The sequence below is a fragment of the Lampris incognitus genome, chromosome 1, assembly GCF_029633865.1.
Source record: "Lampris incognitus isolate fLamInc1 chromosome 1, fLamInc1.hap2, whole genome shotgun sequence".
Lineage (NCBI taxonomy): Eukaryota > Metazoa > Chordata > Actinopteri > Lampriformes > Lampridae > Lampris > Lampris incognitus.
Window position 1 is genome coordinate 23920822 of NC_079211.1, and position 17351 is coordinate 23938172.

General features: G+C 45.6%; 1 protein-coding gene across 1 annotated transcript in view; it reads right to left on the bottom strand.

Moving 5' to 3' along the window:
* Positions 1–3178: 3178 nt before the first annotated feature.
* The window catches only part of LOC130123851 (collagen alpha-1(XXIII) chain), a 209204-nt gene continuing 195031 nt past the window's right edge, over positions 3179–17351 (bottom strand). Inside the window, exons 29-32 of the mRNA XM_056293162.1 lie at positions 8892–8978; positions 8497–8595; positions 7550–7588; positions 3179–3372 (exon numbers count right to left, since the gene is read on the bottom strand). Of these exons, the coding sequence (XP_056149137.1) occupies positions 3322–3372; positions 7550–7588; positions 8497–8595; positions 8892–8978 (276 nt within the window). The 3' untranslated portion in view covers positions 3179–3321. The remainder of the gene's footprint in view (positions 3373–7549; positions 7589–8496; positions 8596–8891; positions 8979–17351) is intronic.

Genomic DNA, 17351 nt, shown 5'->3' on the forward strand with positions numbered 1-17351 from the left:
TTGTGCCACTTACTGATAAGTTATGCCTTAAAAGTGAAACTGATAGAATCTGCAAAAGAAATAAACACATAAAGTAATGTAAATGACAGATAACTATCAGATAACCATCATTATAAGAACTGTGTGAGGTTTGGATTCAGCCCATTCTATGTCAGCCTTAATTCTCCCACAACATACCGTTCTTGAATGATTCTGCAATCACATGAGAGACTCAGCAATTACTTCTCGGTCACATCTGACTCGTTTACAGATTTTCGAAAACAAAACAAAACAAACAAAACCTCTTGAATGTTTTCATCTTTCAAAACGATCGTCTCTACCGTTATGTATAGTATAAAGGACCGGTGTTGTCTATGCACATCTATGGAAAACCGAGTGTGTCATGTGGCCTCTATGCTTTTGTGGTTCATTTTAAAGTTGTTGGGGTTTTCCGTTGCCTACCAACACGGGGATCTTCGGTTCGAATCCCCGTGTTACCTCCGGCTTGGTCGGGCGTCCCTACAGACACAATTGGCCGTGTCTGCGGGTGGGAAGTCGGATGTGGGTATGTGTCCTGGTCGCTGCACTAGCGCCTCCTCTGGTCGGTCGGGGTGCCTGTTCAGGGGGGAGGGGGAACTGGGGGGAATAGCGTGATCCTCCCATGCGATACGTCCCCCTGGGCGAAACTCCTCACTGTCAGGTGAAAAGAAGAGGCTGGTGACCCCACATGTATCGACGGAGGCATGTGGTAGTCTGCAGCCCTCCCCGCATCGGCAGAGGGGGTTGAGCAGCGACAAGGACGGCTCGGAAGAGTGGGGTACAATTGGGGAGAAAGGGGGGGGTAAAATAAAATAAATACAAAAAGTTGGTTTTCTTTTTGGAATTTGGTACTCTGCTGTCACTTTGCTTTTCGTTCACAGCGAAACAGAACCAAGTGCTGTGTGGAATGAGAAAAGATGAGTAGATGATTTAGCACGGCCGCTCAGAGCGACGCTAGCTAGACTGGTTTGGGATGGGAGGGAATTGAACCACGGATCAACTTGGAAAGACAAAACGGCTTCCATAGAGCGGAGAACCAAGCGAGCATTCCGGGCAGCGTCAAGGTTAAACCGCATAAATTAATACCCACCAGCTTGCCGAAGCCATACTAACTTGGAGCAGAAGAGAAAGAAACTTCATTTAACCCGCACAAAACCCCGAAACAGAAATAAAAACAAGGTGTGTGAAACATTTCCAACACAAGCAAACAAGGTGATGACAACTCCGTTCGTGTTTTTTTCTTCTCTCTCTCCATGTTCATAATTTTCCGCGCGTAAACTGCCGTTTATGGGCGTGGCTAAAAGATGGCCAACTGCCCGGAGAGACAAGAAGAGTTTGATTGTTCCTCGCTTCACTTAGTGTTGTGCATGTTAAAAACAAGAAAATGCCACGCTGTTTTGCACTTTTACAATGTGCAAGTACAGCTTTGAACGATGATTTATCATTATTATTATTTTCTATTATGAATAAGACCTGCCACAAGTGAAGTTAAAAAAGCACAGTAATGAATGAGGAAAAAAAAAATCGATATTCAGTTAAGTTGAAGAAGCATTTACTCTATATAGCTCCACCATATTGTGATTGATGCACATGAACAAACGAGAGGCGCTGATTGATAGCTGTATTAAGTTCAACAGTTGTCCAGGAAATTCCAGCCTTTCTAGAGAGCTGATATCAAAGATGCACCTGATATCACTGTATAAAGTGTGTGCTGTGCTGGGGCCAGCTTAGGAAGAAGAAAAAAAAGCACACTAATCTAAATGTAGTCTTATGCATCTAAATAGGACAAATAAACAGGGATTCTCCTTCTGTAAGTAAGCTGGATACAGCCCAAAACTAGGAAATAATTTTCCTTTTTCCTATTCTGCCCATTTCCCATGTGTCTGTGTGTGTGTGTTGGTGAGAGAGAATATACCATGTTATGCATGTATTTGTGCAATATAGATAGCAGCTTAAATCTGCTATAGAGCATTTGAGCACCAAGAAATTACTCTTTAAAAAAACACACAACAAATAAAAAATAAAATAAAATAATAAACCCCCCCCCCAAAAAAAAAACACATTTGCAGATCAAAACACACCAGAAAGATAATTGGTAGAGATGGTTTGTTTAAAATCTGCTGTTGTAATAAGTGAAAAAGCATAAAACCAATTTTTGAAAATTAAGAACTGTGTCAGTAAATACATAATGAACACAACCACTAACAAAAAAAAAAAAATTAGGTTACGTTTGTTTTATATTTCGCACCTTAGTCAGCATGTCCCAGTCCAGTTGACTGGTATTGGTTAAGAATCATCAAAAGACGCAAATTTGCGTCAGCAGCAAAATCTCCATACTATCTCTCAGAAAACCTGAAGACAGCAATTAACGTCTTCAGATGTGATTTAAAAGATTACATGTCAATCAAAATACATCAGTTGCACTAACAGCAAAAATCTTAATGAAATCCTAATGGATTATTTTGATTGTCACTCATTTACCAAATTCACAAAAAAGGTCCCAACTTAGCTTTAAAGTTGATCCGCTTTTGTGTTGCAATACTGCAGGATCCGAAATACTGCAAATGGTTCTTCCAACTCTGGCTTTGAATCTAACATTAAAAATGTACGGCATCAATTACACAAACATGCAGCAAGGAATGCAAAAAAACAAACAAAACAAAACCGCAAGTTGACTGGAGTAGATTAGAATCAAACAGAACAAACGAAATAAAACAATACAAAAACAACACGCAAGTCACCGCCACTGAAGGTGTACGCAATAAAGAAAATGTAGATTTACTGACCTTAGTAAGCGGCTTGTTCAAATGGAAAGACTGTTAAGGGTTGTGCTACGCAAATGAAGATGAAACGGTGGTTCTTTAAGGTTTTAATGTCCTAGCAAGAGACAAGTCGTGTAAGCTGTCTGAATGCAAACCAACAACACACCCTGATTTGGACTTAAGGGATTCAAAATTAGGAGAGCAAAATAAAAGACAACATAACGTGTTGAATAACATACATGTGTTAAATCTTTCTCTATGTGCCAGTGACCCTTAATGAACCATAACGAGCTATTGTTCAACACCGACAGCCACTGGTGTATCTTCTCCTCCAGCTGAATGTAGAGATGCAGTTTCCTCGGTCGGCCTCCTCCCCTCCCCGGTGAATTTCCATATCAGAGGATCTGAGTGTTCAGTATTACATGCAGGCGTTCAATGGCTTGCTCCGCTTCGCACAGGGCAGTCCGCCCCCAATGCTCTCTGTCCGGTCTGGCTCTCTTGTCTGCCTACGTCCCTTTTGTCTCCCGGGCTGTCGCGTCCATCAGGGCTGAGAGAGACGCTTGCGTTTGAGCTTCAGCCTCGTCATCTCCTCCTTTCAAAGAGTGGAGAGAGGGGAAGAGAGTACTGATCCACACTCCTGCTCCACCACAGCAGATCATCTGTCCATCCAGCCATCCATCCTTGAGGCTGGGTGAGCACACACGCACACTGTCACTTCCATGCAGCATTCCCGATCACTATCAGGCACTGAGTCAGACTCCATTAGTAAGGCAGCTAGACAATCATCCGGTCTAGGCATCCTTACTTTACAACATTGACATGTTAACTGTCCTTTTGGAGATTAGCTGCCCATTCAGTTCCCTCTCTTTAAAAGGCTATTTGGGTTCCCAACATCACTGGCTCTCAAATACTTCATATCAAGAGTTCATGAGTTGAAAAAGAATGTCCTATAAGTCTGGTCTTGATAATACTGTTGGCTCCAAACAATGTCCTTGTTTAAAAAAAAATCTCAATATATTATATAAAACATATTTATATGGAGAAAAAAGGAGTGGTGGTGGTGGTGGTTGCTGTAGTACTCAGCTGCAATATATATACCATATCAATATGTACAGATGCCATGCTTCTGGTTAGTCATCACTGCAAAGGAAGAGGAGTTGGTGTTAGGAGGGTATCAGTCACAATTCAAACACAGACCACCTACAAGCAGTGATCAACGTCAAGAGAGCATGCTTTACAATCACAAGGACAGACAATGTAATACTTACAAAATGCCCCTGTACCAAATCAGAGTCAGGCAGTGAACTTATTGCTCTTAATTGTTGAATAGTTTATCATTTCAATGTATATGTAATGTCAAGTTATTGTTTGAGTAGAAACACAGTTTACTTAATCGACTCTGTGCATAACTGTAGTCCACTGACTTCTGGTTTCTACTGCAGCAGGCATACCGGTTTCCTGTTAATTGGTGTGTGCAACTGACAATGGCATAGTTTTTGCGATGCCTGCAAGATTTGCCATGGATAAATGTCAACGACATGCACAGAATTGTCGACAAACTTTCACCTGCACCTACCAGCAAACGGGTGAAAAGTTTCAAGTTGTACATATGAAATTACGTAATTGTGGACGTAAATCTTGCAGGCATCGCGAAAACTATGCCACTGTCAGATGCACACGCCAATTAACAGGAAACTGGTATGACCGCTGCAGTAGAAACCGGAAGTCAGTGGACTACAGTTATGCAGAGCCGATGCTGTGCTTAGGTACTGTCTCACCATTAACTGCATATCACTTCATTAATCACATAGAGATGATTGCCAAAGCAAAGCAAACACCAATGCAATGAGTTTTAATAGCCAGATGCGCCACCATTAAATGACCAGAATACCTTTAGCATATCTTGGCTGAGATTCTACCCGGAAACGTATATTGGGAGGGTGCAGCATGACTCTGCCCTCTGCACTGTGTGTTGTAGCACGGTACAACAGTAGAGTTAAGAGGTCCCTGTGTATGGATCTGTAACTGAGATCGGGTAAGGGTTTCATTCCTGTCTATTCCTATGGCCTTTCCCTTTTGTCTCAGAAAAAGCTAACATCATGCTCACCTACAGAATGCAAGAAGTCAACCCACACATACTGTGAGGCAATATTAACACAGCATGAAAAACACACAGCAACGTAATGATGGCTGTTGATAATGCTGCATAATTTATAATGATAATGGATTACAATTATATAGCACTTTATCTAGACACCCAAAGCGCTTCACACTGAAGGGGGGAAACTCACTTAAACCACCACCAATGTGTAGGCATCCACCTGGGTGATGCATGTCAGCAGCTTGAGGTGGAGAGGGAGGAATCACTGAGTGAATTACACGGGGGGGGGGGGGTGTGATTAGGTGGCCAGATGGAAAGAGCCAGGTTGGGAATTTTGCCAGGACACTGGGGGGACCCCCTACTCTTTGCAATAAGTGCCATGGGATCTTTAATGACCAGTGAGTCAGAACCTCGGTTTAATGTCTCATATGAAGGATGGCATCTCCTACAGCACAGTGTCCCCGTCACTGCACTAGGGCTTTGGGATTTTCTGTTATTGTTATTTCCCCCAGCTATGGGTTAAATAGTGCCACTGCCTAGTGGATACCTCGGGAGAGGAATAGGCTATGGGAGTAAACCCCTACAGAAAATCAACGTCCACAGTGCTGTTGTTTTTTGTTTTTCTTGCCCTTTTGTACCTGTCTAAGTTGGAGAGCACTGCTGGCCTCATGTGTGGCTGCCGCTTCTCCCTCTCGTAGCCCCCCTTCCCACCCTCCCCGTATATTTGTGCTATGTTTATCTGTTGTCTTGTTTCACCCCATTCATTGTAAAGCGACTTTGAGTGTTAAAAAAGCACTATATAAGTTTGATTTATTATTATTATTATTAGGACCAGAGGGAAGACTGCCCCCTAACACCACTTCCAGCAGCAACTCAGTTTTCCCAGGAGGTCTCCCATCCAACAGCCAAGCCCACACTCGCTTAGCTTCTGTCATTTGGCAGAACCAGGGTATATGTTGGTATGGCTGCCAACCACAGTGCCCCCATAGTCATCTCACCCAGAGATGCTCATCTTTCTTTCTTTGTATTTCATACTAGTGCGGAGACACCATGTTTGTGTCATATGTAATTCTGTCCACAGATGCCTCTCATGTCTTGAGTTGAAACGTCAATGTCTACGTCCCTTTCAAATACTGCTTTTGGTGAACCATTAGTGAGCTGTGCACTATTCATCACTGAGGCTCCTACCCAATGTGCCCAAACTATCACTTTCATATTGGAACCAAGGCAGACAAAATTTTAGGGGAACTGGGTCTATTCTGATATACACTCACTGGCCACTTTATTGGGTACACCTTGCTAGTACCGGGTTGGACCCCCTTTTGCCTTCAGAACTGCCTTAATCCTTCGTGGCATAGATTCAACAAGGTACTGGAAACATTCCTCAGAGAGTTTGGTCCATATTGACATGATAGCATCACGCAGTTGCCGCAGATTTGTCGGCTGCACATCCATGATGCGAATCTCCCGGTCCACCACATCCCAAAGGTCCTCTATTGGATTGAGATCTGGTGACTGTGGAGGCCATTTGAGTACAGTGAACTCATTGTCATGTTCAAGAAACCAGTCTGAGATGATTCGAGCTTTATGACATGGCGCATTATCCTGCTGGAAGTAGCCATCAGAAGATGGGAACACTGTGGTCATAAAGGGATGGACATGGTCAGCAACAATACTCAGGTAGGCTGTGGCGTTGACACGATGCTCAATTGGTACCAAGGGGCCCAAAGTGTGCCAAGAAAATATCCCCCATACCATTACACCACCACCACCAGCCTGAACCGTTGATACAAGGCAGGATGGATCCATGCTTTCATGTTGTTGACGCCAAATTCTGACCCTACCATCCGAATGTCGCAGCAGAAATCGAGACTCATCAGACAGGCAACGTTTTTCCAATCTTCTATTGTCCAATTTTGGTGAGCCTGTGCGAATTGTAGCCTCAGTTTCCTGTTCTTAGCTGACAGGAGTGGCACCCGGTGTGGTCTTCTGCTGCTGTAGCCCATCTGCCTCAAGGTTCGACGTGTTGTGCGTTCAGAGATGCTCTTCTGCATACCTCGGTTGTAATGAGTGGTTATTTGAGTTACAGTTGCCTTTCTATCAGCTCGAACCACCCTGGCCATTCTCCTCTGACCTCTGGCATCAACAAGGCATTTTCGCCCACAGAACTGCCCCTCACTGGATATTTTCTCTTTTTCGGACCATTCGCTGTAAACCCTAGAGATGGTTGTGCGTGAAAATCCCAGTAGATCAGCAGTTTCTGAAATACTCAGACTAGCCCGTCTGGCACCAACAACCATGCCACTTTCAAAGTCACTTAAATCACCTTTCTTCCCCATTCTGATGCTTGGTTTGAACTGCAGCAGATCGTCTTGACCATGTCTACATGCCTAAATGCATTGAGTTGCTGCCTTGTGATTGGCTGATTAGAAATTTGCGTTAATGAGCAGTTGGACAGGTGTGCCTAATAAAGTGGCCGGTGAGTGTATATCAGCATATATGCTGATATATAGGCATATATATCCCCTATGCATGATGGGATGTTAATTGCTTGATGTGTCTTCTTTCACTACATCCCGTATCCAACAATTGCGCAAGCGTTTGCTTTATTTTGGCATCTTTATTCAGGCACTAAGCCCTTTTGTCTGGTGCATCTCTTTCTACTCACCTTGTGCCAGCAGCCTGGTATGGGCAAGCCATCTTGTCCCTGAAGGGTGAGGAAGGCAGTGGAAGTTAAAAAGTGAAGTGTAATGAGGTGACACACCCTAAAGTGCAATAATTCAGCCTCAGGAAGTACCACTAACAACTTTGTTGTCTTCAGTTCCCCCCCTTTCCCCCAATTGTATTTGGCTAATTACCCCACTCTTCTGAGCTGTCCCGGTCGCTGCTACACCCCCTCTTGCCGATCCGGGGAGGGCTACAAACTACAACATGCTTCCATCGATACATGTGGAGTTGCCAGCTGCTTCTTTTCACCTGACAGTGAGGAGTTTCGCCAGGGGAACGTATCGCATGGGAGGCTCACACTATTCCCCCCAGTTCTCCCTCCCCTCCCGAACAAGCACCCCGACCGACCAGAGGAGGTGCTAGTGCAGCGACCAGAACACATACCCACATCCGGCTTCCCAACCCGCAGACACGGCCAATTGTGTCTGTAGGGACACCCAACCAAGCCGGGGGTAACACAGGGATTCGAACCGCCAATCCCCATGTCGGTAGGCAACGGAATAGACCGCTACATTACCCAGACACCCCCTTGTTGTGTTCAGTTCCAGGAAAAGGCAGTACAGTGTCGGTTTACATGTCATGGTCACTCACTCCCAACACCCTTTCTGCCAACCTAACAACACTACAGTGATATTTAATATGATAGTTATTGCACTCTTGATAACTTTATAGAAAAATACTAAAGCCGTCTTTTTTCACTGTTGATAACTTTGTGGAGAATTTTGATTGGAGTTATTTTTCTTCACAGTATGGGACTTGGATAATGGGAATCAATGAACAACAGTGCATATAAAACAGTTTTGAGAGAGAAGGCATTTAAACAGGATAGCTGGATACAAGGCTACCAATGAAAGAGAAGAGAGGAGGAAAGAGACAAAGATACTGTACCACAGGACAGGGGGCCTCAGGGCCAGAAGGAGGGAGAGGAGGAGATGGAGGGGAAGAGAGCTGTGCCTCCTCAGACAGACCTTTTAGTCTGTCACAACCCTGTCAGCAAGAGCCAGCCAACTGTTACACATTCACAGCATCATGGAAGAGACTCAGAGAGACGAGCATACAGTAGGAAATAAAAGAAACTGAGAGTGAAAGTGAAACATCTCCAACAGGAAAAACAAATCAAAGGGCAAAAAGCATCGAGACGCAAAGTCAGTCACCACTTTATCAATTATCAATGCATAAAAAAGTGTTATTGCATTACTGTGGTGGGTGTGAGTGTGATTGAGTGCATGTGTGTGAGTGAATATTTGTGCATGTGTTTATGTATGTGTGTGGAGTTCTCTTACCACAGGACAAGGCTGGTCCAGGCCCGGGGGCCCCTGCTCTCCTTTCTGGCCCTTCAAACCTCTTTTTCCCACTGTTCCCCTGTCCCCCTGGCAAGACAGAGCACAGTAGTCAGACAGAAGTCTCACACACACAGAGACACACACACACATACACATCCATAAACTTATATTACAGGGTGACAGAGTGACTATGCAGTAGTCCTGTTATCTTGATCCTTTCCTTACTGCTTGATAAGTATATAATAAGTAATGGCCCAGATCATTGTTTATTAGCAGGATTATATTTTCCAATAATAGGAGGTACTGGAGCATCCATGCTGCCTCCACCAGACTATGCAACAGTTTCATTCCTCAGGCTGTGAGGTTCCTCAACAGCCTAAACACTTAGACCTCCATAAAAGTACTGTTTGACCATCTTACTCGCTGTCCGTGTCAGCTGTGCTTGTGATGTTTAGGTCTGTGAAGTAATTCTTGTTTTTAATGCACTTTTTGTTTTTAATATTTATTGTGTGCTATTTGTTTTTATGTTGCACTGAGGTCCTTGTGAAACGTAATTTCATTCCCTTGTATGTATGAGACATGCATATAAGGCAAAGACAAATAAAATCAGTCTAAGTCTAAGTCTTATGGTAAATGTGAGGACTGTAGAATTTATATTACAGGTTCAAGTCTGTGAATGTTCTCATTCATCCAGGTCATGGTTATCCAAAGGAATTGAATCAAATGCAATGCACGGATATATACCTAGTCCAGCTGCATTTGATTCAATTCCTTTGGATTACTGGTTCAACCATTTTCACTGCCTCAGCAAAGGATATAAAAATACACTTTACACACATTTATTGAATGTTTGGAAGGGTCACATGAAGTTTTATATGTGAGGTTACAGTATCAGGCAAATAAATGCTGGACCATGCCAACTATGCAAGGCAATGCAAGGCAGGTGTGAGACTGTGGGAGGCTGTGTTGCAAAATGGGGACCGGTGAGAAAGCTCTGGCATTATCCAGGAACGTGGTCCGTTGATGGGCTGCAGACCAGGGAGCTGTGGTGTTGGGGACAAAATCCCCTGGGACCCGCAGCGGCTGTCTGTAAACTAGTTCAGCGGACGAGGACTGGAGGTCCTCCTTAGGGGTGGTCCTGAGGCCCAGCAAGACCCACAGGAGCCTGTCGACCAAACTACTATCCTTGACGGTGGCCTGAAGAGCGGCCTTCATAGAGCGATGAAACCGCTTGCACAACCCATTGGTCTGTGGGTGGTACATGGTGGTGCGGTGGAGCTTCACCCCTATGCTCGCTGCGACTGTGTTCCAGAGCTCAGATGCAAACTGTGAGCCCTGGTTCAAGGAGAGGTCAGATGGGGTGCCGAACCGGGCGACCCTGGTCCCAATAAACACCCGGGCTATGTCGGTGGATGTCGTCGATGACAGTGGGACGGCTTCTGGCCATCAAGTGGTCCTGTCCACCATAGTGAGGAGGTAAATAAAACTGTGGGAGGGGGGCAGGGGGCCCACTAGGTCCACGTTTACGTGGTCGAACTTCTTTTTGGGCACTGGGAACTGTGCCAGGGGGGCTCTGGTGTGGCGGTGCACTTTAGAGCGCTGACACTCCACACAGGTGTCAGCCCAGTCTCTCACATCTTTTTTGAGCCTGTGACAGACAAACTTGGCTGCCACTAGTCTTTGAGATGGCTTTTTGCCAGGGTGGGAGAGGCCATGGACAATGTCAAAAACACGCCGCCTTCAGCCAGTGGTGCCAGCGCCGTCAAAACCATGCCCTCTAACTGCAGCCATGTGACAGCTGTCCTGAAAGCCTGCACGCCCGGGTCAGACACCTGGTCAGCTGCCATGCGGGCACAGTCAAGACCCCAGTGGATCGCCCCCGCAATGGCAAGAGAGGCAGGCAGTTGGCGACAAGGTTGGTTTTGCCAGCAACATGCTGTACGTCCGTGGTGAACTGCGAGATGTAGGAGAGCTGTCGTTGCTGGCGGGCAGACCAAGGCTCAGCCACTTTGGCCATGGCGAACGTCAGTGGTTTGTGGTCCACAAATGCTGTGAACTGGCGAAGTGTCGAACGGCGAGGTAGAGAGCGAGGAGCTCCCGATCGAAGGTGCTATACTTCCGTTTGCTGGGGCATAACTGTTGGCTGAAGAAAGCGAGCCAACTGCCAACTGACGTTCACCCGACGGCGTAGTCCGAAGCGTCTGTAGTAATGGTGATCGGAGCCTTGGGTGACGGATGTGCCAGCATTGTTGCGTCAGCCAGAGCAGCCTTAGTGTCCACAAATGCCTTGTGCCTCTCCGCAGACCAGTCCACAGTGTGTTTGGTGGCCTTGTCTTTCAGGGCCTTATACAGGGGTCGCATGAGTTGAGCAGCTCGGGGGATAAAGCGGTGGTAAAAGTTCACCATGCTGAGGAACTCCTGTAGGGACTTGACTGTGAGCGGTCACGGTAAGTTCACGATGGCGTCCACCTTTGACAGGAGCGGTACCGCCCCGTCTTTGGTGACTCAGTGTTCGAGGAAGTCGATGGCTATCAGCCCAAACTGGCACTTGGCTGGATTGACGATCAGCATGTGCTGGCTGAGCCGCTCAAAACCAGTCTGGAGGTGGGACAGGTGTTCGGTTTTGGAGGTGCTGGCGACGAGGATGTTGTCTAGTTAGACGAAAACAAAAGGCAGGTCCCGCAGCACTGAATCCATGAGGCGCTGGAATGTCTGCGCGGCGTTCTTGAGGCCGAACAGCATGCGCAGGAACTCGAACAGTCCAAATGGGGTGACCATCGCCGTTTTGGGGACATCCAGTGGGTGGACGGGCACCTGATGGTATCCACGAACGAGGTCCACTTTGGAAAAGATGCCTTTGCCATCCAGGTGTGTAGAAAAATCCTGGATGTGTGGGGCTGGGTAGCGGTCCGGTGTCATTGTATTGTTGAGTCGGTGGTAATTGTTGCACGGGCGCCACCCGCCGCCAGGCTTCGGGACCATGTGGAGGGGTGAAGCCCACGGGCTGTTGGAGCGGCGAATGATGCTGAGATGCTCCATATTCTCAAACTCCTTCCTGGCGGCGGTGAGCTTGGCCGGGTTGAGGCACTGAGCCCGAGCATAGACTGGTGAGCCAGTTGTAGTGATGTGGTGCTCCACTCCATGCTTGGCGGCGGAAAACGAGAAGGTGGGCTGTGTGAGGACCGGAAACTCAACAAGAAGCCAGAGAAAATCGTCCGCAGCGGACAGCATGCTAGACAGTCTGATGGAGTCCGCTCCGCTGACAATACATACGAGCAGAAGGTGACAGTGTCGATCAAGCGGCGGTTTTTGACATCCACCAGCAGCCCATAGGCGCACAGGAAATCTGCGCCAATGAGGGGGACGGCCACATTCGCCGTGACAAAGTCCCAACCGATACGCTGTCCTCCAAACTTTGCGTGGTGAAAATACCGGCTTTGATCCTGCCGCCGTTGAGGAGCTGCTGCTGTGGCGGCGACTGTTTTGTCTCCAGGCAGTGATGAAATGTTTCAACAGGAATAAACGCAGCCACGCAGTGCGCTGTTGACCAGCCAAGGAAAATTAGCAGCCTCCTCGGCCAGAGCACAACAGTCAGTGATGGTGGTAGCCTGTCCACTGTCAGTGATGGTTGTGCTGGCTAAAGCAGCCCGTACCTGAGAAGGCAGCTGTCGCAGAAACAGTTGGATGAAGAGGAAGTCGGGCTTGTGCTCTCCCAGGAGATCCAACATCCTGTCTTTAAGTTCAGATGGCTTACTGTCACTGAGGCCCTGTAGAGAGAAAAGCCGGCTGGCCCGCTCAGCGTCATAAAGTTTAAAAGTTTTCAACAGGTGAGCATTGAGTGTCTCGTATTTATCCTGCTGCGGAGGATTTTTGAGGAGGCTCACCACTCTGGTTGCTGTTGAACTGCTGAGAGCTGACACCACATAATAGTATTTTGTGGCATCTGCGGTGATTTCCCGCAATGCGAACTGTGCTTCTGTCTGGGTGAACCAAGCCGAGGCTGATGACTCCCAGAACTCCGGCAGCTTGAGAGGAACCGCATTAGTTGTCATGTTCATAAAGATTTGTCTCTGGAAACGTCCAGCAGACAAATGTCGGTGTCACCAATGTGGAAATTGTAGGAAAGTAGAGACGGACAATTTCTCTCATTGACTACACGAACGCGTGTGTCATTTATTCTTCCTTACAAAATCACAATGCGAGCAACATGGCGCTGCTCCAACCATCCAAGTCCTCACTCTGCCATCTCAACCCGGAAACCCTTTCTTAAAGGGCCTGTGTCTACCAATTATGGTGAATTGTGCCCATATAGTCCACCACAACATTTCTTAAATTGCACATTTTTTGCACAGATGCTTTCTGGGGTTTTGACGCACTCAGTTGGGGTAAGTGCCCCCGGGGGTAGGGGGGCATCCCCTTGATCGCTCGTTTTGTTTTTTTGTCTCTCTCTGTATTGTTTGTTATCTCCTTTCTTCCAAGTTCCCCTGTTGTCATTTTATCGCTGTTAATTACACTCATTCTTTTTATTGTAACACTTTCCTTGTACTTAATAGTATTATTTACCCTGGTGTAATGCTCTGTATTTTACAACGCAACCTGGGAAATCATGAGCATGGTTAGGGATAGTCATAGAAAGGTCAATTTTATTTTATGTAGGGCAGATGTTTTACGAATCCAGAGGAGCTGGGTAGAGAAGTTATTTCATTCCAAGTTTGAGTCTAAGGCTAGAGGAACAGCTATGCTTGTACACAAAAGTATTTCTTTTGAAAGTGACAAAATAATTGCAGACCCAAATGGCATTTTTATTATTGTCATAGACCACCTTTTCAATAAGCGGGTTGTCCTTGCCAGTGTATACGCTCCCAACTATGATGACTGTGCTTTTATTAATTCCTTTTTTTCTTCTATTCCTGATATTAATAATCATTACCTGGTTATTGGGGGTGACTTCAACTGTGTCCTCTGCCCCAAACTCGATATGTCTTCATCCAAACCTTTACCCCTAACTAAAATGGTTACAGCTATTAGTAATTTCATTAAACAATATGGAATGGTAGAGCCATGGCATTTACATTTCCCTACAGGTTGGACTTTTTCACCATACTTTCTCTAGAATTGACCACTTTATTTTAGATGCAAAACTTCTGCCTTCTTCTAGTCCTCCCACCTACCATAGCATAGCGATTTCTGACCACCACAGCTCTCTGTCCTTTGAATTAGACTTCCCTGATGTACCCGCCCTATACATAATATGGCGCCTGAACCCTCTCCTTCTTTCTGATGGTACTTTTGTGAAATACATCCGAACACAAATATCCCTTTTTATAGAGACCAATGCATCTCCGGAAATATCCCATAGTACCAGATGGGAGGCGCTAAAAGCATACTTATGTGGACAGATTATTGGATATGCGTCAAATACAAAAAAAAAAAAAAAAAAAAAAGGTGGCCAAATTAAAAGGGCTCACAGCTGAAATTTCCCAATGAGACGGGCAATATGCCTTGACTCCTTCCCTGGAATTATACCAAAAGCAAATTCGTCTGCAGACAGAATTTGATTTGGCCTCTACCTAAACAGTGGAACAATTGCTATCAAAATCTAAGCATACATGTTACGAATTCGGTGACAAAGCAGGCAGGGCAGGTTTCTTGCACACCAAGCCTGCCAAATGGCAGCTTCGCGTCAAATATCCCAAATTAAGACTGCCTCGGGCTCTGTGAACATAGACCACAAGGGGATTAATGATGCATTTGCGGCATTCTATGCTCATTCATATTCATCTGAATATGACAATGATGTTTCTAAATCAGTCTTTTTTTGAGAATTTAATTTTACCAACCCTTAATGACTCTCAGAAAGGTGATCTTGATAGCCCCTTGACGTTGGAGGAGGTCTCAGAAGCCATCAAAAGTATGCAATCTGGTAAATCCCCAGGACCAGATGGATTCCCAGTGGAATTTTCCAAGAAATTCACAAAGGCGTTATCTCCATTATTATTGTCTATGTTTGTTGAATCCTTTTCAAATGGGAATCTCCCCGAAACCCTGAATCAGGCTTCCAGTTGTCTCCTGCATAAAAAGGGCAAGGACCCTCTGCTGTGTGAATCGTATAGACCAATTTCTCTTCTAAATGTGGATTATAAAATCCTTGCTAAATCCCTTGCTAGGCGGCTCGAGAATGTTCTTCCTGATCTGGTACTGCCTGGCCAAACCAGCTTTATTAGAAACAGGCATTTCTACTTTAATATTCGTAGGCTCTTTGATATTATCTACACTCACACTCGGTTGAATGTTCCTGAGCTTGTGATATCCTTAGACGCCGAGAAGGCTTTTGATCAGGTGGAGTCGGAATATGTATTTAGGACTATGAGAAATTTTGGATTTGGTAATGACTATATATCATGGGCTAAACTATTATATGCATCCCCCTTAGCTTCTGTCCATATTAATGACTTACATTCAAGATATTGCTCATTACATAGATCCACCAGACAGGGTTGCCCTATGAGTCCCCTGCTCTTCACGCTCGCCATCGAACCACTTGCTGCTTCTTTACGTCAGTGCCAGGCCTTGGAAGGGATAACCCCAGGAGATAACGTGCATAGTAAATGATCTCTATGCTGATGACCTCCTTTTATATATTGCCAACCCATCATCTTCGTTACCACATGACCCATCTATTTTGGAACAATTTGGAAGGTTCTCAGGTTACAAGTTGAACTTAGAAAAAAGTGAACTTTATCCTGTAAACCCAGTGGCCCTCAATATCCCAGCTTCAGCATTTCCATTTAGTAGAGTGACATCCCACTTTATATATCTCGGGGTGGTGGTACCTTGCTCCTTTCATATGCTATTTAAATTAAATTTCACACCTCTGATCGAGCAGTGCAAGCAGGACATACACCGCTGGTGCTCCTTACCTCTATCACCAGCTGGCCGTATTAACCCAATTAAGATGAATATTTTTCCTAGATTTCTCTATTTGTTCCAAAGTATTCCGATCCCCCCCCCCTTTTTTTCTCCCCCCAATTGTATCTAGCCAATTACCCCACTCTTCCGACCCGTCCCAGTCGCTACCCCATCCCCTCTGCCGATCCAGGTAGGGCTGCAGACTATCACATACCTCCTCCGATACATGTGGAGTCGCCAGCCGCTTCTTTTCACCTGACAGTGAGGAGTTTCACCAGGGGAATGTAGCACGTAGGAGGATCACGCTATTCCCCCAAATTCCCCCTTCCCCCCCGAACAGGCGCCCCTGCCGACCAGAAGAGGCGCCAGTGCAGCGACCAGGACACATACCCACATCTGGCTTTCCACCCGCAGACACGGCCAATTGTGTCTGTAGGGACGCCCAACCAAGCCAGCAGTAACATGGGGATTTGAACCAACGATCCCCGTGTTGGTAGGCAACGGAATAGACCACTATGCTACCCGGACGCCCCAGTATTCCGAATTTTAGTCCTAAAATTTTTTTTTTATCACTCGACCAAATCCTCCCAGTATTTTATGGGATGGCAAAACCCCACGTATTCATAAGTCATTTCTACAAAGGCCAAAAAAGTTAGGAGGTATGGCCATGCCTCACTTTCTTCACTGTTATTGGACTAGCAATATCAATATCATGTATAATGTGGGTCATGGATGGTGCAGAAGCTCCAGTTTGGGGAAAATTGGAATCTTTTAAATTGAAACTCCCGTCCTTAATCTCGGCCCCTTTACCACTTCACTTAGTGCTGGCTCTTTTGAAAATCCTGTAGTTAACCGTACATTAAAGATCTGGGTACAGTTTCGCAAACATTTTGGGTTGCAAAACGCTTCACTTTGGGCTCCTATTTTTGCAAATCATCTTTTCACCCCCTCTATGTCAGACCTGGCTTTTCGGGCCTGGTATGGGCATGGCATTAGAGTTGTTAAAGATTTATATATAAACGGAGTATTTGCATCATTTGAACAATTGTCATAAAAGTATGCCCTGCCATGCTCCCATTTTTTTCTGGTACCTTCAGATTAGGCACTTTGTACAAAAAGACTATCACCCTTTCCCAGAGCAACCTCCAAGCACCCCCTTAGATGCTCTTTTAGGATTAAATACTAGTCTCAAAGGGGCCATCTCCTGGATATATGATGTAATTAACACTATTAACCCACAATCTCTAACTAACTTAAGGACAATTTGTGAACAAGACCTAGGCCTGTCTTTTGCAGAGGACCAGTGGACTTCAATTCTCGACCTAGTACACTCCTCATCTCCTTGTGCTAGACACGGTCTAATACAATTCAAGATATTTCATCATCTTCATTTCACTAGTTCATCATCTTCATTTCACTAAGGAGAAACTGGCAAGGATATACCCAAACATTGATCCCACCTGCGATCAATGTACATAAGACTACCACTGCAAACTGGTTGCACATGTTTTGGTCATGCTCAAGCTTTCAGACTTTTTGGGAAAAGGTCTT